At 42.2% G+C, this 24253-nt stretch overlaps 1 protein-coding gene across 2 annotated transcripts; it reads left to right on the forward strand.

The window, feature by feature from the left end:
* Window positions 1–14883: 14883 nt before the first annotated feature.
* LOC106605028 (desmin) lies at window positions 14884–22432 on the forward strand. Of its 2 annotated transcripts, none has more exons than XM_014200252.3 (11): window positions 14884–15200; window positions 18034–18193; window positions 18700–18849; window positions 19094–19213; window positions 19312–19407; window positions 20280–20414; window positions 20512–20622; window positions 20800–20910; window positions 21081–21205; window positions 21357–21911; window positions 22098–22432. In XM_014200252.3, the coding sequence occupies exons 1-11, from the start codon at window positions 14980–14982 to the stop codon at window positions 22189–22191; spliced, it is 1878 nt and encodes a 625-aa protein (XP_014055727.3). In that variant the 5' UTR covers window positions 14884–14979; the 3' UTR covers window positions 22192–22432. The 2 variants fall into 2 exon arrangements, with proteins under 2 accessions (XP_014055727.3, XP_014055728.2); XM_014200253.3 differs by having other exon boundaries at window positions 22103–22432.
* Window positions 22433–24253: the final 1821 nt, after the last annotated feature.

The following is a 24253-nucleotide window of genomic DNA, read 5'->3' on the forward strand; positions in this document are numbered from 1 at the left end:
GACGCAATACGGTGGCTGGTTCAGCTTAAACACAGCTAGCAGGAAAGGCGAAGTTATGATGGTTGGAAAGTAAATTATGGAGCTATATTCTTAAGAAAATATGTATGATCAGCGTATGCTTGTGTAAACATACTACATATTTGATCTGAGAAGTGTGTTTTACTGTTTTTTTGTGTGATATGTACACTTCGGCGCACGCGCAATGTTGCGCATGTCAGTCAGAAGGACGGTACTTGATTGTTTTGCAGTTGAACACTTTCTGGGAATGAACGATTTTGCATCCGAAGAGCTACATTTAGCTAAACCTAACCATTTTCCTAACTGTATCCTCATTATCCTAACCTGCCACGTTAATTATCTTAACCAGCTACGTTAATTCTCATAACCTGCTACATTAGTTATCTTAACCTGCTATGTAAACATTTTTATTTAACCAGGTGGGGAGGTTGAGAACAAGTTCTCATTTACAACTGCGACCTGGCCAAGATAAAGCACAGCAGTGCGACACAAATAACACAGAGTTACACATGGAATAAAAAAACGTACAGTCAATAACACAATAGAAAAGTCTATATACAGTGTGTGCAAATGAAGGTAAGATTAAGGAGGTAAGGCACTAAATAGGCCACAGTGGCAAAATAATTACAATTTAGCAATTAAACACTGGAGTGATAGATGTGCAGAAGATGAATGTGCAAGTAGAGATACTGGGGTGCAAAGAAGCAAAAAAAAGAAATATGGGGATGAGATAGTTGGGTGACTTCGCCGAAGTCAAGGATCGGTAGGATAGTCAGTTTTACGAGGGTATGTTTGGCAGCATGAGTGAAGGATGCTTTGTTGTAAAATAGGAAGCTTAATGTGAGTCTGGAAGGAGAGTTTACAGTCTAACCAGACACCTAGGTATTTGTAGTTGTCCACATATTCTAAGTCAGAACCGTCCAGAGTAGTGATGTTAGACGGGCGGGCAGGTACAGGCAGCGATCGGTTGAAGAGCATGCATTTAGTTTTACTTGCATTTAAGAGCAGTTGGAGGTCACGGAAAGAGAGTTGTATGGCATTGAAGCTCGTCTGGAGGTTTGTTAACACAGTGTCCAAAGAAGGGCCAGAAGTATACAGAATGGTGTCATCTGCGTAGAGGTGGATCAGAGAATCGCCAGTAGGAAGAGTTATTCCAAAATTCATTACAGTTTAAACTGTTCAACAAGTAAAAATTCAGTCCAACATTAATTCAAAATTCTAAATAATCAACAATTCAAACTATAAGTAATCAATTAAAATTAAGCAAACCAAATAGTCATCCAATCAAACAAAAGTAAAGAGGGGGGGAAGAAAAGAAACAAAGCAATCGTTAAATAAAAAAAGGAATACGAAAAATCTGTCAGTCAATTCAGTCCATCAGTCAGTCCACAATGTGTCTTTGGGGAGGGGAAAGGTTGAGCTGGCAGTTGCTGGATGAAGGTGGCAGTTCTGGTTGGTCAGTGCTCTGTCCAGGGTTGGTGCTGGACCTGGGACCAGGAAAACCTGGGTTGGTGTTGGGGCCAGTTTAGAAATTGTGGTCATAACAGGGCTGGAAATCCAGGGGTTGGTGCTGGGACTGTGGGCCTCTGAGAAAGCAGGAACCCGGCACCGGGAACTGGGGCTGGGTTGGGATCTGTAGAGGGGAGGAAAGACAACCTGAAGAGCAAGCAGACACAAGGGAGCCCTAGACCTGGAGGTCAATTGTGGCACTCCCCTGTGGTCCGCTTGCTCCGGGTGAAGGTCTGGTGTTTTTTCCCTCCTCCGCACCTCGTGGTCTGGTGCTGGGACCGGCCAATGGGATCTGGAATGGTGCTGGGACTGGTTCTGGATCTGCAGAAGGGAGGAAGAACAACTTGAGAAGCAAGCAGGCAGACAAGGAGCCCTAGAACCAGGGGTAAGTGATGGCACTCCCCTGCGGTCCGCTCGCTCCGGGTGACATTAAGCCACGGTGCACCTGGCTATGGCTGGTCTAACCAATAATGGAGTGCTGATGTTACACCCATCACTGTTGATCCACCCACTGATGTTACACCCATGGCTGTTCAGTGGGACAGGTGAACATTGCCCTCCAGCTGAACCCTGAGGAGTTCAAGGAGAAGTATGGTGGAGATGCCCCAGCGACAGACCACATTGTCTTTTCCTGCCTGGCTGGGATCAGGAGCCAAAAAGCCCTAGACCGAGCCGTCTCTCTAGGATATAAAGAGTGAGAGACTGCATTATCCACACACTACTAGTAGTACCATAGTATACATTTCAGGCCTATATCATATTGACAAAATGCATAGGCTCGAAATAACTTCTCACTTTAGAGATTTCCTCATGTCATGCTTTTTCATGCTGTAGAAAATACAATTCAGCTCGACTTAAACAAAATTAAGGCCCATTTAGGGAACTCCCTGTTTTATCTCACTTCCTTACACAACAGTGCTTTACCCAGCATGCTCAGCACCACAGTGCCACGTACAGTACCAAAACATCTGATCAAGTACAAGGAAAGATTTACTTTCTTTTTACTAATATGTTGTAGTTATGAAAAACAGGGACTGTTACTGTCTCTGGAAGGTGGTGATTGACTCCGCTGTCCTGGCGTCGTGAGGGAGCTTGTTCCACCATTGGGGTGCCAGAGCAGCGAACAGTTTTGACTGGGCTGAGCGGGAACTGTGCTTCCTCAGAGGTAGGGGGGCCAGCAGGCCAGTGGTGGATGAACGCAGTGCCCTTGTTTGGGTGTAGGGCCTGATCAGAGCCTGAAGGTATGGAGGTGCCGTTCCCTTCACAGCTCCGTAGGCAATCACCATGGTCTTGTAGCGGATGCGAGCTTCAACTGGAAGCCAGTGGAGAGAGCGGAGGAGCGGGGTGACGTGAGAGAACTTGGGAAGGTTGAACACCAGACGGGCTGCGGCGTTCTGGATGAGTTGTAGGGGTTTAATGGCACAGGCAGGGAGCCCAGCCAACAGCGAGTTGCAGTAATCCAGACGGGAGATGACAAGTGCCTGGATTAGGACCTGCGCCGCTTCCTGTGTGAGGAATCTCTTAATCTTTTATCTCTCTTTCTAGCGTACAACACTATGCAGGGGGATGGCAAGATTGGGCAAAATGTGAACAGGAAAGCTGATTCTCCGGGAGGCTCAAGAATTGTGCCATTCTTGGACGTCATAAGTTTTAAGGTTTTATTTAATCAATTGATTGAGCTAATTAATCAAAGATTGAGCTATTATCTGACATTTCAGATTATTATGGAAGGTAATCCATAAATAGACAACTTTCTTTATATCATTAAAGAGGGAATGTACACAGCAAATTGACCACAGTTACCTGTTGATTCAAGAGTGAAATTGACTCTGTGGTTTAAAATAAACCCATTGTTGGTGTTAATAACCAGTTTCAAGTGTGATTGTGTCAGTTTTACTCTGTGGAGAGTAAAACATTACCATCAAATTCACGCCCATCATTATCATATTTCCCAGCATTCTCTACTGCAGCAAAAAATAGGATTGTTTTTAATATCAGTGTTATTGCATGTACATTGATTCATTTCAAAATCTTATGCTACACAAAGATAAATAAACTAAACTAATCCAATCAGTTAGTTTGATTTATTGCACCTGAATTGGTATTTCCAGTTTAAATGGTATAGGTAGTCTCCTTTTATTAATGCTTCTAACCCTGACAGTCATTTTGAATGCAGGTTGCGGGTGAATAAAAATGGGTGAATAAAAATTCCAGCTGTTGGATGTCCTAACTCTGGCTAGATTCGAATAGGAATTACTTATCACTTTGTAAACCAGCATAATGAAACTTGCAGGCTTGATGAGGCCTGTAAACCAGGAGGTTCCTAACCCCACTGTGTTTGGGTAAAACTTGGCCATAAAAGTAAGGCATTATGATATATGTAATGTATTTTCATAAACAATTCAATTTTAATGATAACATTCCCCTGACAGTAGGAATTCACTTGGTGAAGTGCACAGGACTAAAAATGAATGATTTCAACAACCATGTCTTGAAAATGAACAAATTCAACAACCACTAACAAATCCAGTCATGGGTGGTAACTCTACAATTCACTTCAAAATACAAGCCACACTGGGAAAATATATTGTAGGCGTGGCTTAGTTGGGGCGTGGCTATCAATAAGTTATTTTTGGCGACCCGTGAGTGGAAGTGTTATACTATTTTAAGTGGTCTGTGGTTATGTTAATTGAAGTTTATGCATGTCTACTGCCAATTCTAAATACATGCTTACGTAAGAGCATGTGGGAATAAAGACTTGTACATATTATTGTAATGTTCTGTTGATATGGACCTCTTCGTGTAATGGTTAAAACTACTATATGAGGTGTTATTGCAAAACACCATTGGAGTAAACTATGTACACTTTCTACTGTTAAAAATACTGTATGAGGTTTTATTGTATTCCCTAACACTGACCGATGTAAAAGCGTCAGCACTAAGCAGTGTTAATTTAACACTAAAAAGTGTGGACCCATATAGACACTGGCACATTGTTATATTTAGCACTGTCAGAGTTTATTTAACACTGGAGATTTTGCTGTGACACGGAGCATTATATACAGTATAAATTCCTTAACATAGATTCTCAAATAAAACTGATAAGTTGTATTATATTTTAATTAACTGATAATGCCAGAGAAGACGGTGTTTGGAGGATATATTGCCACGGGTGTTATTAGCAGACCATGCTAATATATCCTCCAAACACCAGCTTCGAGGGCATTATCATTTGTATACAACGGGTTACCAACATATTCAAATAATGATTGACATATTTTTATTAAACATTATTTTGATGAATTTCTTCATACTATTTAATTATTACACAAGATATAGTCCCGACACAAATCTAGGGTTACTATCCAAGTCGGCTGGTCGTTCGTTCTTTCGGTTCGGTTGTCAGAGAATCGACCCAGTCGTTAAGTCTTTTTGTCTATTCATTCTAAATGTTCCGTTGCCATGACCTCTGAAGAGCTCAGTGGCTTTCAACTTGTCACCGTCATAGGATGCCACCTTTCCAACTAGTCAGTTCATAAAAGTTCTGCGCTGCTAGAGCTGCCCCAGTCAACTGTTGTGAAGTGGAAACGTCTAGGAGCAACAACAGTTCACCCACAAAGTGGTAGGCCACACAAGCTCACAGAACAGGACTGCCGTGTGCTGAAGCACACAGCGCGTAAAAATCGTCTCCTCGGTTGCAACACTCACTACTGAGTTCCAAACTGCCTCTGGAAGCAACATCAGCACAAGAACAGTTCGTTGGGAGCTTCATGAAATGGGTTTCCATGGCCGAGCAGCCGCACACAAGCCTAAGATCGCCATGCGCAATGCCATGCGTCGTCTGGAGTGGTGTAAACGTTCTCTGGAGTGATGAATCACGCTTCACCATCTGGAAGTCTGACAGACGAATCTGGGTTGGGTGAATGCCAGGACAACGCTACCTGTTCGAATGCATTGTGCGGCAGGAATAATGGTTTGGGGCTGTTTTTCATGGTTTGGGCTAAGCCCCTTAGTTCCAGTGAAGGGAAATCTTAACACTACAGCATACAATGACATTCTAGACAATTCTGTGCTTCCAACATTGTGGCAACAGTTTGGGGAAGGGCCTTTCCTGTTTCAGCATGACAATGCCCCCGTGCACAAAGCGAGGTCCATTCAGAAATGGTTTGTTGAAATCGGTGTGGAAGAACCTGACTGGCCTGCACAGTGCCCTGACCTCAACCCATCAAACACCTTTAGGATGAATTGGAATGCCGACTGCGAGCCAGGCCTAATCGCCCAACATCAGTGCCCGACCTCACTAATGCTCGTGGCTGAATGGAAGCAAGTCCCCGCAGCAATGTTCCAATATCTAGTGGAAAGCCTTTCAAGAAGAGTGGATGCTGTTATGTCAGCAAAGGGGGGACCAACTCCATATTGATACCCATGATTTTGGAATGAGATGGTCGATGAGCAGATGTCCACATACTTTTGGGCGTGTAATGTATTTGCTCTCTCACCAGGCCACTATTCAGAAGAGATAGCTGTGAAACGTTAGCAAACTAACATAATCACTTCAAACTGAAGCTGCAATGACAGCAAACCAGCTCCATTTTGTTTTTTTCTATTGACATTTCTTTGTATATATCCATAAAATTATGCTGATTCATGATTTCGACTGGCTGAGAAAAGCGGCCAGCCTGTATGTCTCGTCCTTACTCCCGACATGTTCATTACTATGGGATAGCTGGAGATCGAATTTCAATATTGAAACAATGTTGCAAATGTTGGAGAGACAGCAAGGTTAATACAAATCACTATTAAAAACCAATTGTTAGTCTAAAACAAATGGGAGATACTGTCTAGATGCTTTTTACAGTGTAGATCTAGTGTATACATTGTGTGGCTGGGCTGATGAGACAGTGGGTTGCACAGTCAGATGGAACAGAGTAAATAGGCTTTTCAATGCCATAGATTTAGTCGCTGGTAACTTGTGGAATAGACACCGGCTGGAATGCAGTTTTAACCGATCAGAATCTAGGATTAGACCCACCTGTTGTATAAAGTTAATAATCAACTCCAAATTAGTGTTTTTATTGGTGGAGTATGTCACTGTTAACGTTGTACTTTGTGCAGGCTACTGTAGGTAGCTGATATGGTAATCTAGGGATATGTTTTGGCTTCAGATTGTATCTGGGCTGCGTTCAGCAGTGCACAACATTGTGACACGTGCAGATAGAAATATATTGTGTAGGACAGACATGATTCTCTGTCTGTTTATCCATCAAACACTATGAACTGAAAAACAATCAGGTCTTAAATGCCTTTACTATAAATCTTTACTATAAATCTCTACAGCCAGAAGAGGATGGGCCAACCCTCTGAGCTGGATTTTTCTCTCGTTTTCTTTTTCTGTCTAGGGAGTCCTGGCCACTGTGATTCGCTTCTGCTTTGCTTGCTCTTTGGGATTTAGGCACGTAACTGGTAAAGTACTGTGTGACAACTGCTGTTGTAAAAAGGGCTTTATAAAATAAACTTGATTGACATGGAAAATATTGAATTACATCAATTCGTGACATTTCTATCTGCAACGTTCCATAATGTTTGCCTACTCAACGTGGCCCAGGTCTCTGCTGTGATGTAAATATGAGCATTGGTGAATACAGCATGCGTTGAAGGCTAATGTATTGGATATAATATAGATAGGTAGGTAGGTAGGTTGGTGCTGCATATACTGATCAAATAAACTATTTTATTTAGCTTTGTATGAAATGAAATAAACACATTGATTTACCGGTGTCTTTTTATTGTCAAACAGGTTTTCTGAGGATCGAGCAATGGAAACTAGGCTAAATCAAGGTACAAACAACATTATTTACTAGATAAATACAGGTTCTCATTAAATAACAGACATGGCCATATAAAATGCTATTTAACTGAATTAAATTAGGATATTTGTCTGCTATGAAAAAGGTATTGGAAACTTAATCCCTACCATGTAGAAAGCTGGTGCAGAGGGGGATATACTGTATGTAATAACCCCTTCAAATAACCAATAACTCTCTATATGAATTTGCCACAACCTCCAGAAGGCATTCACTAGTTCCTTTGTCATCAATGACAGATGTGTCAAGTTTGTTGCCAAATTCATCAGTCCTTGTACACAAATACATAGCTGTGGGCATCTATTCACCTAGTGGTTCTCCACTCCATCCAATTAAAAAACCACCATAAACACAATCCAGGTCCAATAATGAAAGGCAGATCATTTAGAATTGCTTTAGAAGGAACAATGTCTATGTCTTCTTAATTTTCCTGGCTCAGCATTCTCTGTTTAATTGCGTTCTCATCTTGAACTAATTTATGACCAGGGTTGGGGCCAATACCATTTCAGGAGGTAAATTGTCAATCCAATTACACATTTTTCGCAGTTTGCTTCCTGAATATAAATGGAAATGACCCGAACCCTGTTCATGAAAGGGTACATAGCCAAAAACAGAAAGTAAGAAATATTTTTGGACAAGTTGATGTCTTCTCAAGGACAACACAGAGCCATAGTAACTTACACTGCCTTCAGAAAGTATTAGTACCCGTTGACTTATTCAACATTTTGTTGTGTTACAGCCTTAATTAAAAATGTATTAAATGTATTTTTCTCTCCCCCATCTAGACACAATATGCCATAATGACAAAGTGAAAACATGTTTTTAGAATTTTTGCAAATTTATTGAAAATGAAATACAGAAAAATCCAATTTACATAAGTATTCACACCCCTGAGTCAATGCATGTTAGAATCCCCTTTGGCAGTGATTACAGCTGTGAGTCTTTCTCGGTTAGTCTCTAAGAGCTTTGCACACCTAGATTGTACAATATTTGCACATTATTCTTTCAAAAATTCTTCAAGCTCTGTCAAGTTGGTTGTTGATCATTGCTAGACAGCCATTTTCAAGTCTTGCCATAGATCTTAATGCCTTAATCTTAATCTTAAGACCCCAATGCCGTAAACACGGGCACCCTCAACCAAGATCTCAGCAATCACTGCCTCATTGCCTGCATCCGTAATGGGTCAGCGGTCAAACGACCTCCACTCATCACTATCAAACGCTCCCTGAAACACTTCAGCGAGCAGGCCTTTCTAATCGACCTGGCCCAGGTATCCTGGAAGGATATCGACCTCATCCCATCAGTAGAGGATGCCTGGTTATTTTTTTTAAAAGTGCCTTCCTCACCATCTTAAATAAGCATGCCCCATTGAAGAAATTTAGAACCAGGAACAGATATAGCCCTTGGTTCTCTCCAGACCTGACTGCCCTTAACCAACACAAAAACATCCTGTGGCGTACTGCATTAGCGTCGAACAGCCCCAGTGAAATGCAACTTTTTAGGGAAGTTAGAAACCAATATACACAGGCAGTTAGAAAAGCCAAGGCTAGCTTTTTCAAGCAGTTGCTTCCTGCAACACAAACTCAAAAAAGTTCTGGGACATTGTAAAGTCCATGGAGAATAAGAGCACCTCCTCCCAGCTGCCCACTGCACTGAGGACAGGAAACTCTGTCACTACCGATAAATCCACTATAATTGAGAATTTCAATAATCATTTTTCTACGGCTGGACATGCTTTCCACCTGGCCACCCCTACTCCAGTCAACAGCACTGCACCCCCCACAGCAACTCGCCCAAGCCTTCCCCATTTCTCCTTCTCCCAAATCCAGTCAGCTGATGTCCTGAAAGAGCGGCAAAATCTGGACCCCCACAAATCAGCCGGGGTAGACAATCAAGACCCTTTCTTTCTAAAATGATCTGCCGAAATTGTTGCAACCCCTATTACTAGCCTGTTCAACCTCTCCTTCGTGTCATCTGAGATTCCCAAAGATTGGAAAGCAGCTGCGGTCATCCCCCTCTTCAAAGGGGGGGACACTCTTGAACCAAACTGCTACAGACCTATATCTTTCCTACCCTGCCTTTCTACGGTCTTCGAATGCCAAGTTAACAAACAGATCACCGACCATTTCGAATCCCACCGTACCTTCTCCGCTATGCAATCTGGTTTCAGAGCTGGTTATGGGTGCACCTCAGCCACGCTCAAGGTTCTAAATGATACCTTAACCGCCATCAATAAGAAACAATACTGTGCAGCCGTATTCATTGACCTGGCCAAGGCTTTCGACTCTGTCAATCACCACATCCTCATCGGCAGACTCAACAGCCTTGGTTTCTCAAATGATTGCCTCGCCTGGTTCACCAACTACTTCTCTGACAGAGTTCAGTGTGTCAAATCTGAGGGCCTGTTGTCCGGGCCTCTGGCAGTCTCTATGGGGGTGCCACAGGGTTCTATTCTTGGGCCGACTCTCTTCTCTGTATATATCAATGATGTCGCTCTTGCTGCTGGTGAGTCTCTGATCCACCTCTACGCAGACGACACCATTCTGTATACTTCTGGCCCTTCTTTGGACACTGTGTTAACAACCCTCCAGACGAGCTTCAATACCATACAACTCTCCTTCCGTGGCCTCCAACTGCTCTTAAATAGAAGTAAACTAAATGCATGCTCTTCAACCGATCGCTGCCTGCATCTGCCCGCCCATCCAGCATCACTACTCTGGACGGTTCTGACTAAGAATATGTGGAAAACTACAAATACCTAGGTGTCTGGTTAGACTGTAAACTCTCCTTCCAGACTCACCTAAAACATCTCCAATCCAAAGTTAAATCTAGAATTGGCTTCCTATTTCGCAACAAAGCATCCTTCACTCATGCTGCCAAACATACCCTCGTAAAACTGACCATCTTACCGATCCTCGATTTTGGCGATGTCATTTACAAAATAGCCTCCAACACCCTACTCAACAAATTGGATGCAGTCTATCACAGTGCCATCCGTTTTGTCACCAAAGCCCCATATACTACCCACCACTGCGACCTGTACGCTCTGGTTGGCTGGCCCTCGCTTCATACTCGTCGCCAAACCCACTGGCTCCAGGTCATCTACAAGACCCTGCTAGGTAAAGTCCCGCCTTATCTCTGCTCGCTGGTCATCATAGCTGCACCCACACGTAGCACGCGTTCCAGCAAGTATATCTCACTTGTCACCCCCAAAGCCAATTCCTCCTTTGGCCGCCTCTCCTTCCAGTTCTCTGCTGCCAATGACTGGAATGAACTACAAAAATCTCTGAAACTGGAAACACTTATCTCCCTCACTAGCTTTAAGCACCAGCTGTCAGAGCAGCTCACAGATCACTGCACCTGTACATAGCCCATCTATAAATATCCCAAACAACTATCTCTTCCCCTCCTGTATTTATTTATTTATTTATTTTGCTCCTTTGCACCCCAGTATATCTACTTTGCACACTCATCTACTGTCAAATCTACCATTCCAGTGTTTTAATTGCTATATTGTATTTACTTCGCCACCATGGCCTATTTATTGCCTTTACCTCCCTTATCTCACCTCATTTGCTCACATTGTATATAGACTTATTTTTCTACTATATTATTAACTGTATGTTTGTTTTACTCCATGTGTAACTCTGTGTTGTTATATGTGTCGAACTGCTTTGCTTTATCTTGGCCAGGTCGCAGATGTAAATGAGAACATGTTCTCAACTTGCCTACCTGGTTAAATAAAGGTGAAATAAATAAAAATTAAAATCTTCAAGCAGATTTAAGTCAAAACTGTAACTAGGCCACTCGGGAACATTCAATGTTATCTTGGTCAGCAACTCCGGTGTATTTGGCCTTGGGCTTTAGTTCATTGTCTTGCTGAAAGGTTAATTTTTCTTCTAGTGTGTGTTGGAAAGCAGACTGAACAAGATTTTCCTCTAGGATTTTGCCTGTGCTTAGCTCTATTCCGTTTCTCTTTATCCTAAAAGAAATCCCTAGTCCTTGTCGATGACATGCATACCCATAACATGATGCAGCCACCACCATGCTTGAAAATATGAAGAGTGGTACTCAGTGATGTGTTGTGTTGGAATTGCCCCAAACATAACACTTTGTATTCAGGACAAAGTTTTTTTTTTAGCCACATTTTTTCGAGTTTCACTTTAGTGCCTTATTGCAAACAGGATGCATGTTTTAAATTTTGTAATACTTGTACTCTGTACAGGCTTCCTTCTTTTCACTCTGTAATTTAGGTTAGTATTGTGGAGTAACTACAATGTTGTTGATCCATCCTTAGTTTTCTCCTATCACAGCCATTAAACTGTTTTAAAGTCACCATTGGCCTCACCAGGGGTGTGAATACTTTCTGAAGGCACTGTATATCTCTCGATATATGGCTCCGGCACAGTGCACCCTTGTGCAATGGAGCAAGTATGTTATGGATGAGTGATATCATAGTTTGATTTGTTGTTGAACTGCGCTTGTGGGCATACTTAGCTTCTGTTTTCATCACTGAGATATGCAGAGCAGACTCCTCCACATCCCACACGCCTGCAAGCTCTGAGTTAAATGGAAAGAATCTTACCAACAAAAATTCTGTGAATCTCTCGTAAAAGTGTTGACACCTTCACACAATGTTACAATGTTGCAGTTTGTCAGATCAGGCATTAGGCCTATAGGACAGGAGTCCAATGTACTGTATTTGAGGTAACACTTTAATATATGATTATACTTGTCAATCAATACTCATTGTTTTGCTGTACTTAAAGGGACAATCTGCAGTTCAAACAACAACAAAGCCTTCACTACGCCACTATTTTTGTAAACAGCTGTGAGATGGTCCCTTTATTGTGAATCGTTTTACTGCTATAAGTACAGTATAACATTGAGTATTCATTACCTACACTGTATGCACAATAATTATTATAGAAATAACACTGTAAAATAATGTGTCACCATCTTTGACAGTTTTATGACTTAGGCAGTGGCTCAAGCAAATAATGAGTAGGAACCATGAAATCCTGAGTATAGTACTCAGGGCAGCAGAAGGTTTGCTATCTTCTATATACAGTGCTGGCCTAGTGTAGCTCATTCGAGAATCCTGACTTCAGTGGTGCATAGGTTGTAATAGGGAACACATATATTGATGCTGTATGTACAGTTGAAGTCGGAGGTTTACATACACTTAGGTTGGAGTCATGAAAACTTGTTTTTCAACCACTCCACAAATTTCTTGTTAACAAACTATAGTTTTGGCAAGTCGGTTAGGACATCTACTTTGTGCATGACACAAGTAATTTTTCCAACAATTGTTTACAGACATATTATTTCACTTATAATGAATTGTATCACAATTCCAGTGGGTCAGAAGTTTACATACATTAAGTTGACTGTGCCTTTAAACAGCTTTGAAAATTCCAGAAAATGATGTCATGGCTTTAGAAGCTTCTGATAGGCTAATTGACATCATTGGAGTCAATTGGAGGTGTACCTGTGGATGTATTTCAAGGCCTACCTTCAAACTCAGTGCCTCTTTGCTTGACATCATGGGAAAATCAAAAGAAATCAGCCAAGACCTCAGAAAAAGAAATTGTAGACCTCCACAAGTCTGGTTCATCCTTGGGAGCAATATCCAAACTCCTGAAGGTACCACGTTCATCTGTACAAACAATAGTACGCAAGTATAAACACCATCGGACCACGCAGCCGTCATACCGCTCAGGAAGGAGATGCGTTCTATCTCCTAGAGATGAATGTACTTTGGTGCAAAAAGTGCATATCAATCCCAGAACAACAGCAAAGGACCTTGTGAAGATGCTGGAGGAAATGGGTACAAAAGCATCTATATCCAGTAAAACGAGTCCTATATCGACATAACCTGAAAGGACGGTCAGCAAGGAAGAAGCCACTGCTCCAAAACCGCTATAAAAAAGCCAGACTACAGTTTGCAACTGCACATGGGGAAAAATATCGTACTTTCTGGAGAAATGTCCTCTGGTCTGATGAAACAAAAATAGAACTGTTTGGCCATAATGACCATCGTTATGTTTGGAGGAAAAAGGGGGAGGCTTGCAAGTCGAAGAACACCATCCCAAACGTGAAGCACGAGGGTGGCAACGTCATGTTGTGGGGGTGCTTTGCTGCAGGAGGGACTGGTGCACTTCACAAAATAGATGGCATTATGAGGGAGGAAAATTATGTGCCTATATTGAAGCAACATCTCAAGATATCAGTCAGGAAGTTAAATGGGTTTTCCAAATGGACAATGACCCCAAGCATACTTCCAAAGTTGTGGCAAAATGGCTTAAGGACAACAAAGTCAAGGAATTGGAGTGGCCATCACAAAGCCCTGACCTCAATCCTATAGACAATTTGTGGGCAGAACTGAAAAAGCATGTGCGAGCAAGGAGGCCTACAAACCTGACTCAGTTACACCAGCTCTGTCAGGAGGAATGGGCCAAATTTCACCCAACTTATTGTGGGAAGCTTGTGGAAGGCTACCCGAAACGTATGACCCAAGTTAAACAATGCTACCAAATACTAATTGAGTGTATGTAAACTTCTGACCCAATGGGAATGCGATGAAAGAAATAAAAGCTGAAATAAATCATTCTCTCTACTATTATTCTGACATTTCACATTCTTAAAATAAAGTGGTGATCCTAACTGACCAAAGACAGGGAATTTTTACTAGGATTAAATGTCAGGAATTGTGAAAAACTGAGTTTAAATGTATTTGGCTAAGGTGTATGTAAACTTCCGACTTCAACTGTATGTACTTGCTGTCTATGCTTGTGAATATGTTTGGGGGGTTTTGTTTGTTAGTGGCCAATTAGGGTTTAGGGTCAAGGAAGGCAGTATCTTGTCAGGACGATGTCTATTTGCTGACGCCCTGGCCGGCTGAGTGGCCTTATAGGTGTTAGGAGCTACTCCCTGGCCAGACCAGACTACCGTTTACTCCATTCACATCCTTCTGCCACATCAAGCGTGAACTTCAGATAAACCCCCCTGCTTCTTCATTTTCCCTGATTCTCTCTCAAGCAGTTAATTCAAAAAAAATTCTACATATCCTTTATTTAATGTAAAAACAGACCAGAGTAATAAGTACTAATTTATGTCAAATCTCAGGCAGCCCCTTGTCCTGTCCCTCTGAAGCCAGCCTGACCTCATCGGGTCACCCCCTGTGCTCTGCGTGCAATTAAAGCCCCCTGCCCCATCAGAGCAGATTACATCAGTGACTGCTGCTGCACGCGCCTACTGCCTAATGGGCCCTGCTAGTGCTGCCTCTGTTCTATCTGCCTTTCTGTTCCATAGCCCCTATTCAGATCCTCGCAGGTTGCTGGCAGATGTCTGAATGTCATGGCAGGTCTGGCCCAGTGTGGTGCTGAGGTTAGAGATTCCAGAGTTCTTGGCTCATGAGTTGGGTTGGGCCAGGCCATGTCTTTGGGTTGGGCTAAGCCAGGCCGTGTGGAGTATAAAGAGCCTCGGCGATGGAGCTAGTGTACAACAAAAGCAGCAGAGGTCCCATAGGTGAAGACTGACCACCTCCAGAGAACCCAGACATAGGCAAACCCGAGCAGCCGCCAACATGAGTCGCAGCCCTGAGAGGATTTCGTCCTACCGACGCCGCTTTGAGGACATCAGCAGCTCATCCTCCTACCAGGTTAGGGTGTCCAGCCCAACCCCAACCCTGAGAGTTAACCGCCACCAGTCAGCCAACTACTCGCGCAATGCCGGAGCCAGCAGAACGCAGGCCCAGACCATAGGTAGAAGGACCGTCTCCACCTCACGCAACGCCCACATGGCTGGGTAAGACGCTCACTCCACCCTGTACACCTAGTACACTAACAGCCTTTTCACACAACTAAGCCAAGCTGAGCTGTACTGAGCTGGCCTGGTTCTGCATCCACCATAGTTGCAAGGGCTATACCAAAGATCTTTATAACTAACCCAAGATAGACCAGAGCCTGCCGTTTCCAATGGGAGCAAATTAATCATAGTGGACAGAACAAGCATGAGCTAGCGAGATCCTACTGGTGCATTTTAGCATTTATTTCAGTTGGGGAACGCCTACTCTCTGAAGTCCCTATGTGTAATAACTCAAATGGCCCTTGCACTCCTTCTAAACAATGCAATTCTTAGAACCTTTGGCAAAGGATAAAGTCTACCAAACGTGGTCCACTCTGTTTGTTACAGATTCTAGTTTTGGAAACAGAAAACTATATTAAGATCAAATGTTTCATCAAGGAGAAAATTAGCGGAATGTCTGCCAAAATCCATCTCTCCATCTTCTCCCAGGTAGCCTAGTGGTTAGAGTGTTGGGCCAGTAACGGAAAGGTTGCTGGACCGAATCCCCGAGCTGACAAGGTAAAAATCTGTCGTTCTGCCCCTGAGCAAGGCAGTTAACCCACTGTTCCCTGGGCGCCAAAGACGTAGATGTCGATTAAGGCAGCCCCCCACACCTCTCTGATTCAATGGGGTTGGGTTAAATGCAGAAGACACATTCAGTTGTACAACTGACAAGGTTTCCCTTTCATCACCATATTTGGAAGTGAGTGGAAACGCCAACTGGATGCTACACATTTATACATCCAGTGAAATATCTGGTTCATTGTTCCATCTGTGGCTATACTCAAATGTTCAAGCCCAGTATGGTTCGGTTTGGCATAGTAGTGGGTAATAGAGGTTATATAGATACAGTTGATAAAATATAGGTAACATCTTAAATAGATAATGTGAGATTACACACTGCTGATACACAAGCATTGTATTTGTGAATTTACAGAAAACTACACATTACATTACCACCAAAATACATGCAATTATTACAGTACAAGATAGATGATATGTTGCTGTAAACAGTGTATGTACCTCCCCTGCCCTTACCGCTCTTCTGAGGCTATAGGCCAATTTGTCTCCTTACTGGCAGATGACTCAAAGACTTGCCACAATTCTTCCTGACAGACAAAACAAGTCGAATTCTCCTTCACTCTGTGAAATAGATTTTCCCATCTCATTGCACTAGAGATGAGCATGGCTTTCAGAGCTGATAGGCTACCTTTATTGTAATCAAGCATTAATAACACCCTCAAGCAAATTAACTCTTAGATAGTGGAAACACAGACAATTTATAATCCACCACCTCCCCCTCTCTTACACAAACCACAGTTTTAATTGTTTCTTATTGTGCAGCTTTAGCCTATTTCTAAATGTATTTTGATGCAATTCGAAGGCATCAATTGATTAAAACGAATAGAGAAACTATTAGTTGTCAAAAAAAGTAAGGCCTATGTCAATTTTCCACATAAAGCTTAGCCTACAGGCCTAGCATCTAAATAATTTACAACTCTTTATATTATTGTGAATTTTAGGTTTTAGGTATCAATAAATACATAAGTAGGTAGGCCTAAACATTGTAAGAGACTAAATTTGATACATTTCAAAAACTGCAAAATAGCAAATAGCTCATATCCATGAGAACAACATTCATTTTATTAAAATGTATTATTTTAATTTGTAACAGCTGTAGGCCATAGCTGTGGGATTTATAGGTGCTGAAAAGTTAGAATTAAAAATATATATATATATAAATTATGCTTTGTAAAAAAAAAAAAGAGGGTCATATAATTAAGAACAGTATTTTGAAGGATTCAAACAGTTGGAATTGTAAGAGTTGTTGCCCTTTCCCTTTCTCTGCGATTTGTCATTCTAATGGAATCAATAAAGAACAAAACCCTGTCCTCAAACACTTACATCAAAAGGTGCAAAGTTATGGGCAAAGGCACAAAACATCCACATGAAATAAAATATTTTTCTTGGTCATATAACATGGAAAACAACCACTTTTTGAGAAGTATTAAATTACCATCCTTACAAACCAGTTTATGTCAATGTACATTACTGTATTGGCTGGTCATCTAGGTTTGTACCTGTAGATTTTCCATCACCACAAAGGAAAACAATGCACAATACAGTAATTGAGTACATTGAGACATCAAGTGGTTTGTGATGATGAGGCTCAGTTGGTACAGCATGTTCTTGCAACGCTAGGGTTGTGGGTTTGATTTCCACGGGGGACCAATACAAAAAAGTATGAATAGGTATGCACTCACTATAGTAAGTTGCTCTGGATAAGCGTGACTAGTAAAATTAATGAATAGACCATTTCAATTTTCACATAGAATTAAGTTACATTTGCAAAGTATTTCAAGAAACTGCAAACCATACTTTATATCAAGCAAGTATTAGGCTATCAGATTAATTGTCAGATAATTATCAGACTCAAGTTACACATGCTATTAAACACTCAAATACATATACATTTAGTTTTTTTTAAATCACAGAAGTAGTGCACTGGGCCTTTACTAGTACTGTATTAGCGGACGGATATAGATTTCTTCAGCGCAGCCAAAACCTTATTTTGCATCTGACATCAGAGTAGGAACAAATGTGGCACCTGGAAATTAATAAAATATTATTTGACAGGCCATCGATCAACCATGTGGCTGTGATATGACATGCAACTGACAATAACCTTTAAAACATTTCATGTTTACGTTATGTCTTGATATTCACAGAATAACAAAGTGATGTCAGTTATCTCTAGGTCAAGCGGTGAGTGTTGAACTGTCTGTCATTTTAGCGGGAATGTGGGAACCATGGCATGTGTGGGCTATGGCAATGGGGCCCCGGTGGACCTGGACGCATCTGCTGCCGAGAACAAAGAATTCCTCAGCACGCGCAGTGGTGAGCGGCAGGAAATGGTCGTATTGAACGACAGACTTGCTGTTTACATTGAGAAGGTAAGCACTCACCAGGCTTGCTCACACACAAGGCGCCAAGGCTAGTGCACACGAACAGCTTATTGGATAGGTGTGCGTGCACAGACTACTTCACACAACATATGGGGATGAGCTTGTTGTTTTGTGCCTTTTCATATTAGAGAGAGCCAACTTTCTAGTAAGCTATAGCCTATACATAGCTGTTCTTCACACATGCATGTGCTATTGTGTGTAGATTCTGGCCGGATACATTGCCTCAGTGCCACTGCCAATATTCTTTAACATCTGTGCGATATTCTGCCGCCCTTAACGTAGAGGAACAATGTTTATTTGATGGAATTTGTCTGATTAGACTACGCATGCTTGAGTGTGCCATACAGGCCTGAAGTGGAGAAACGCGCCTTCTGGCTGTGGAGACTGAGGCGCTCATTATTCTCACTTATTTGGGCAGCGAGCATATTCAAGTGGGGGGGCCCTGGCGAACTTGATGATAATTCATACCCTGCCATTGTCATTCTCTTAAAAAGGTTCGGTCCCTGGAGCAGCAGAACAAGCTGTTGGAGATGGAGATTGACGGCATCCAGAACCGGTTCGTGAAGCCGTCGGGGCTGCGCAAACTCTATGAGGATCAGCTGAGAGATCTGAAGAGGATTGCAGATCAGATGAGAAGGCAGCGGGTGAGACGGAATGGCTTAATCCACACGTCATCACTATCCCCGTTTTTCTTGTTTACCTCGCAGAAAACAGAAATCACACACACACACACACACACACACACACAGGAGGAGAGGGAGAAAGAATGAAAGAGAGCGAGAATTAGAATGTGTCCAATATGGTGACACGGCTGACACAGCCTATAATTTATTATCGGCTTGTTACCTTTATACCCCAATAAAGGTTAATCTGTGTTTTGGTTTACAGGACCAAGCCTTAGCCGGTAAAGAGGCTATGGCCGGTCAACTGGAGATAACCAAAGTCAAATACGAGGAGGCAGTTGAGCTGAGGAGGCGTGCCGAGATGGAGATAGAAGCATTCCGTCCGGTGAGAGGTTGTTTAATCACTATATAGTCTTAGCCAAAATTGCCTAATAAACATTAAAGTGCCATTGACGCCATTGTGTGCCGCTATGTGGTTTTCAGGATGTGGACAGAGCCACCTCTCAGCGCATCGCCCTGGAGAAACAGCTCGAGCAGTTGGAAGTGGAGTTAGAATTCCTTCAGAGGGTGCACAAAGCGGTAGGTCCCGTATAGCGTGCACTGATTGATTTGGACCGACCTGTACCAACACTAGCTAATGGACGAAATGCTAAACAGTAAATCAAGGATTGTTGTAATCACAGTGTTAAACATTTTTTGGGTTAAATTCACTCTTAGGAGTTATCTTAACCCTCAAGAGAGTGATATGCTTCCTGTGTTGATAACTGGAGTTCATTGGGATGGAGTACTTTTAACTCCATTAAGAGTAACCAGAGACAGGCAGTTAAATCTATGGAGTTATCCACAGATGTGGGAGGGGCCTCTGTCATATTTCCCAGCATGCTATGTTGCAGGTAGATTTTTTATATTGTTTCAATATGTGTTTTTGCATGTACATTGATTGTTTTTTATCTTATGCTACACAAAGATAACAAACGTAAATGTATCTTAACAAATCCAATCTGTAAGTGGTTGGATTTATAGCAACTGTTAGTGAGATAGTTGTTATAGTTTACATGGTGTAGGTAGTCTTCATGTAATGTGTTTTCTTTCCTACTTTGACAAGCATTTTAAATGCAAGTTGTGAGTGATGTAAAAGTGCTGGATATATTCCTGCAAATTGGCTTCCAACAGAGATTGGATATCATATTGCAAACCACCATAATGTGACACATTAAGAAATATTCAAGGGAATTGATTAAAAAAAAACATCACTGAAAAGGGTAAAATGGCAATTGGAATTTAATTTAAGCAACTCTGAGATTTTGATATTTACTCCATATAGTGTCGTTTTAACTCCAAAAATATAAACACCATGACCAGAGTAGTTTTAAAACAAACTGGTGGTGGGACCATATAAACCCCAAAATAGTACTACATTGGACTTAATTGAACCTTTTTTTCTTTCTCAGGAAATTGAAGAGCTACTGAAAATGATATATGCTGCCCATTCCTCAGCCCAGAGCGCTTATGACCTCCCCGACCTCTCAGGCGCACTCAAACAAATCCAAGCTCAGTATGACGAAATTGCGGCAAATAATCTACAGGTAGGCCTAGGCCTATTTATAATTAACTGGAGTGTATACATACAGCAGTCATTAAATTCAAGGTGTGAATGCGTTTCATGGCCCCTATATGTTCTAGGAAATGGATTCCTGGTATAAAAGTAAATTTGAAGACCTGAACAACAAAACGACAAAACATGTGGATATGGTTCGAAGTGTCAGGGAAGAAGTTGCTGGCGCCAAGAAGGATGTAAGTTAGGCTATTTGATAAAGATATTACTACATGGTTGTAAAATGTGACACATTAACTATTATTATCGAGGCTATATCTAAATAAGAGTTGGAGCCTATGGCAATGGAAATTTTTCGTCAATCAAAATATGAATGAAAAATTCATTTTTATTGTATTTTTCCTAACCTTTTGAAGATCCTAAACAAAGAGCGTGGCCTGGAAGCTCTGAAGACCAAGAATGAGGCTCTGGAGGCACAAATTCGTGAAGCACAGGAAAAGTACAAGAAAGAGCTGGACGACCTTCAGGTGAGCATGTTAGATCAGTCCGGTTTTCTACAGAACGCAACCATTAAATATATCTGAATTGATTGTACACAGTTCAAATCCAAGTAGGCTGCATATGTAAGGTTGGTGTTGAACCTTTCACCTGTAGCCTACTAAGGTGCAAACTCAAGCTGGTTCTTTTGACGTCACAGGCAAGAATTGAGGCCCTGAAGGAAGAGCTGAAATCCACCAAGTCGAAAATCGCTCTGCACCTGCGTGAATACCAGGACCTTCTGAACATGAAGATGGCTCTGGAGATTGAGATCACAACTTACAGGTGAGGTACCACTCAGGTGGTGCCAGGTTTAGTGCAATAGATTTAGATAGGATCATATAGAGCATGTAAATAACCTTTAGAAGAGTGAATTTGTGGTAATGTCATATTCTTGATTCTGATCCATTGATACGGCTTTTCTCTGTTTCCATAGGAAGCTGATTGAGGGCGAGGACATGCGACTCACAACCATGGTTGGGACCATGTCCATAATGAGTAGCAGCTCGAGCTCCATGAGCGCTGGGATGAGTGTGGGCATGGCTAGAGGCATCGGACCTGGAGGCAGTGGTGGAGGAATGGGTGGAGCTGGAGGGATGGGTGCAGGAGGGGTGGGTGCAGGAGGCATAGGAGCTGGAGGCATGGGTGCCGGAAGCAATGGCCCTGGAGGCAGGGGTGGAGCTGGAATCATGGGTGGTGGAGGAATGGGAGCTGGAGGAATTGGAGCCAAAGGCGTGGGTGCTGGAGGCCTAGGAGCTGGAAGCACAGGTGCTGGAGGAATGGGTGGAGGCATGGATGGTGGAGGAATTGGTGCTATAGGCAATGGTGCTATAGACATGGGTGCTGGAGCCATGGGTCCTGGAGGCAATGTTGGAGGCATGGGCGGAGGCATGGGAAAAGGTGCAGGTGAATATGGGTACGGCGCCTCCATGGACTACTCCCACGAGGAGCAGGCGGTGGAGATGACTGAGAGGAGGACGGTGCTCATCAGGTAAAAGTAACCTGCACTTAAACAATAATGAGAGTAATGTAGGCTTATCATTGACCATTGTTAGGACACAACATTGTTAGGTCAGAATGTTTAACACAGTTTAACACAGAGGAGAAAACATTTTCTTCACATTGTGTCTTTGTAAAGAAACTTATTCAACCAGTTAATTTTTAAAAACTCCCTTAGAACAGTTAAATCAGAGGATGAGACACTGGAAAGCGACACAACGGAGCAAACCTACATAATCTCTGGCGCTGCCGATGACTCGGACGAGGAATAGGCATGAATGACCATGTGACCTCCTCTCACCCCTTAACCCCTCACGCCCCTGGAGCTTTGCACTGACGGCTCATGTCTGGTCTCTGACCTTTGACCAAGACATGAGACCATGAATGACCCTGCCACCTAGTCAAGTAGTACCCTTTTTGCTCTAGTGATGTGCCTTTGAACCACATATTCAGAACCTCTGTGTGCATTACACAGCTACTCAACAAGCAGCAAATAAAGCTCTCAGCAATCAATTCCTGCTGTGTCTGCTGTTTCATTCATTACATTATGTCTAGTTTGGTTTAGTTATTAGGCTACATAATGTTTTTGTGCACGATGAATCATAGAAGATGTTATCCTGAAACGCATTTCTATGTAAGCTTTTGTGACATCCCCCTAAGGCACAATGAAAACCACAATCAATATGGTACCATGGAGAGGTTAAATTACACACATTCCATGTTACACAAATTCACACTCGTTCTCCCACTCACATTCAATATATGAGGTGGTCCTTGCTCTGCACACTAGGCCTACAGGTTGTACGAGCGTGTGGAGAGGTAGGGTGCAATAGAGCAAAAAGAGAGTGAAGGAGAGGTAAAGTGAGGATTGAGTGAAGAAAGAGAGTCACCTGAGGGGTCCTTCACCCTGACATCCTCTCGAGGGGCCATCATACAGCTTCAGTCTTGCAGCGAAGCGATGGCACACAGGCGTTCCATGTCCCCATTCCATCCATATCCACACCTTTTCTATCTACCACTGATCGGGAGTGATTGGGTCTCGTCAGCACATGCCAAACACAGTCCGCGTCCCATGATGGAGAGGACCAACAGCACAGAGGACATGAGGCAGATCAGAGCATCTAAAGGTCATGCAACACTAATCCACTCAAATACAACACAACTGAGATTAGAATACCGGTAGTACTATATCAGAATAGTATCATGATTCTAGTCATATATGCGAATGCACCTGCGCTCTTGTGTTATTGAATTGAATTGTAGCATCAGTGGATCTGGAAGACCTCACTCACCTACTATTAGTTGTGTTCAAGATAAACTGAGACCCATTGCTGGTTTGGCTACAGGCCTACATTGACAGGGAGTGTTTTGACATTGCCATTCCCTGAAGCCTATAAAATATAAATGTGGGAGTGAATGAAAAGAAACACTTGCTGCTGTTTGTGGACAATAAAGAGTATTTTGCCATGAATTTAGGTCAAATACAAAAGAGAAATATAAGTAAAATGTTGAGGAAGATTTTTGAGAAGGTGAAAAGGTTTTCAGGCCTATGGGTATAGAAGACAACCTATAATATATGGTGTTTACCTCTCAATGCATCTCTCTCATTCTGTTTCTCTAATGTGATGTATTTTATGACACCGTTTGTGAATGTAGTGACTTGTAATCATGAACGAAAATATGTAGCATTTTTGGATCACTTAGGGGAGCGTCTAATTGTATTTATATTTTTGTAGTTGGGGGTATGTTACTTAATATGTAGTCAAGCGCAACAAAAAAAACCTGCTGGGTCTACAGTAAGATGCAAATGCATTTGTAAAATACGAATGTATGTTATGTGTAGGCTATAGGTTCCAATTCAGCTCAAATCATTTTAATGCAGCAATTATCCGGATGATTCAGGAGCATACACGAGATAATGTAGGCATATATTGAATTAATCAATAGCCGCCATTGTCCCTGGGTCATCATTTCCACAAGCTCATCCCATCGAAACACAGGCGCAATTAATATCCAGTATACAGGACTCTCACTCTCTTGCTGTTTCTCGTTAGAAGCGCACAGGAGATTATTTGAACCTAGAACTGTCAATCCCGCGCTCTAATGAGGAAGAGCCAGACTGACGTTCTCTCGACTTTGATTGGCCTTGATTCATGTCATTAGATTATATTTTGTTCGCTACTTAATGTGCATCCAACCTAAAGGAGACTCGGATCTTGTAGGACTACTTGCGAAATAGAAAAACAGCGAACAATAGCCTTCATCTAAATGATGGGATGCAGTGTATTATCAATATAATTAAGACATAAGAAAGAGCCAGAGGCCTGCGAGTGA

This window comes from Salmo salar, chromosome 05, assembly GCF_965601325.2.
Source record: "Salmo salar chromosome 05, fSalSal1, whole genome shotgun sequence".
In the NCBI taxonomy this organism is placed as follows: domain Eukaryota; kingdom Metazoa; phylum Chordata; class Actinopteri; order Salmoniformes; family Salmonidae; genus Salmo; species Salmo salar.

Coding starts and splice junctions, on each gene's coding strand:
- LOC106605028 (XM_014200252.3), top strand. CDS start 14,980: ATGAGTCGCAGCCCTGAGAGGATTTCGTCCTACCGACGCCGCTTTGAG. Junction 15,201..18,033: donor CGCAACGCCCACATGGCTGG/GTAAGACGCTCA, acceptor CTGTCATTTTAG/CGGGAATGTGGGAACCATGG. Junction 18,850..19,093: donor ATCAGATGAGAAGGCAGCGG/GTGAGACGGAAT, acceptor TTTGGTTTACAG/GACCAAGCCTTAGCCGGTAA.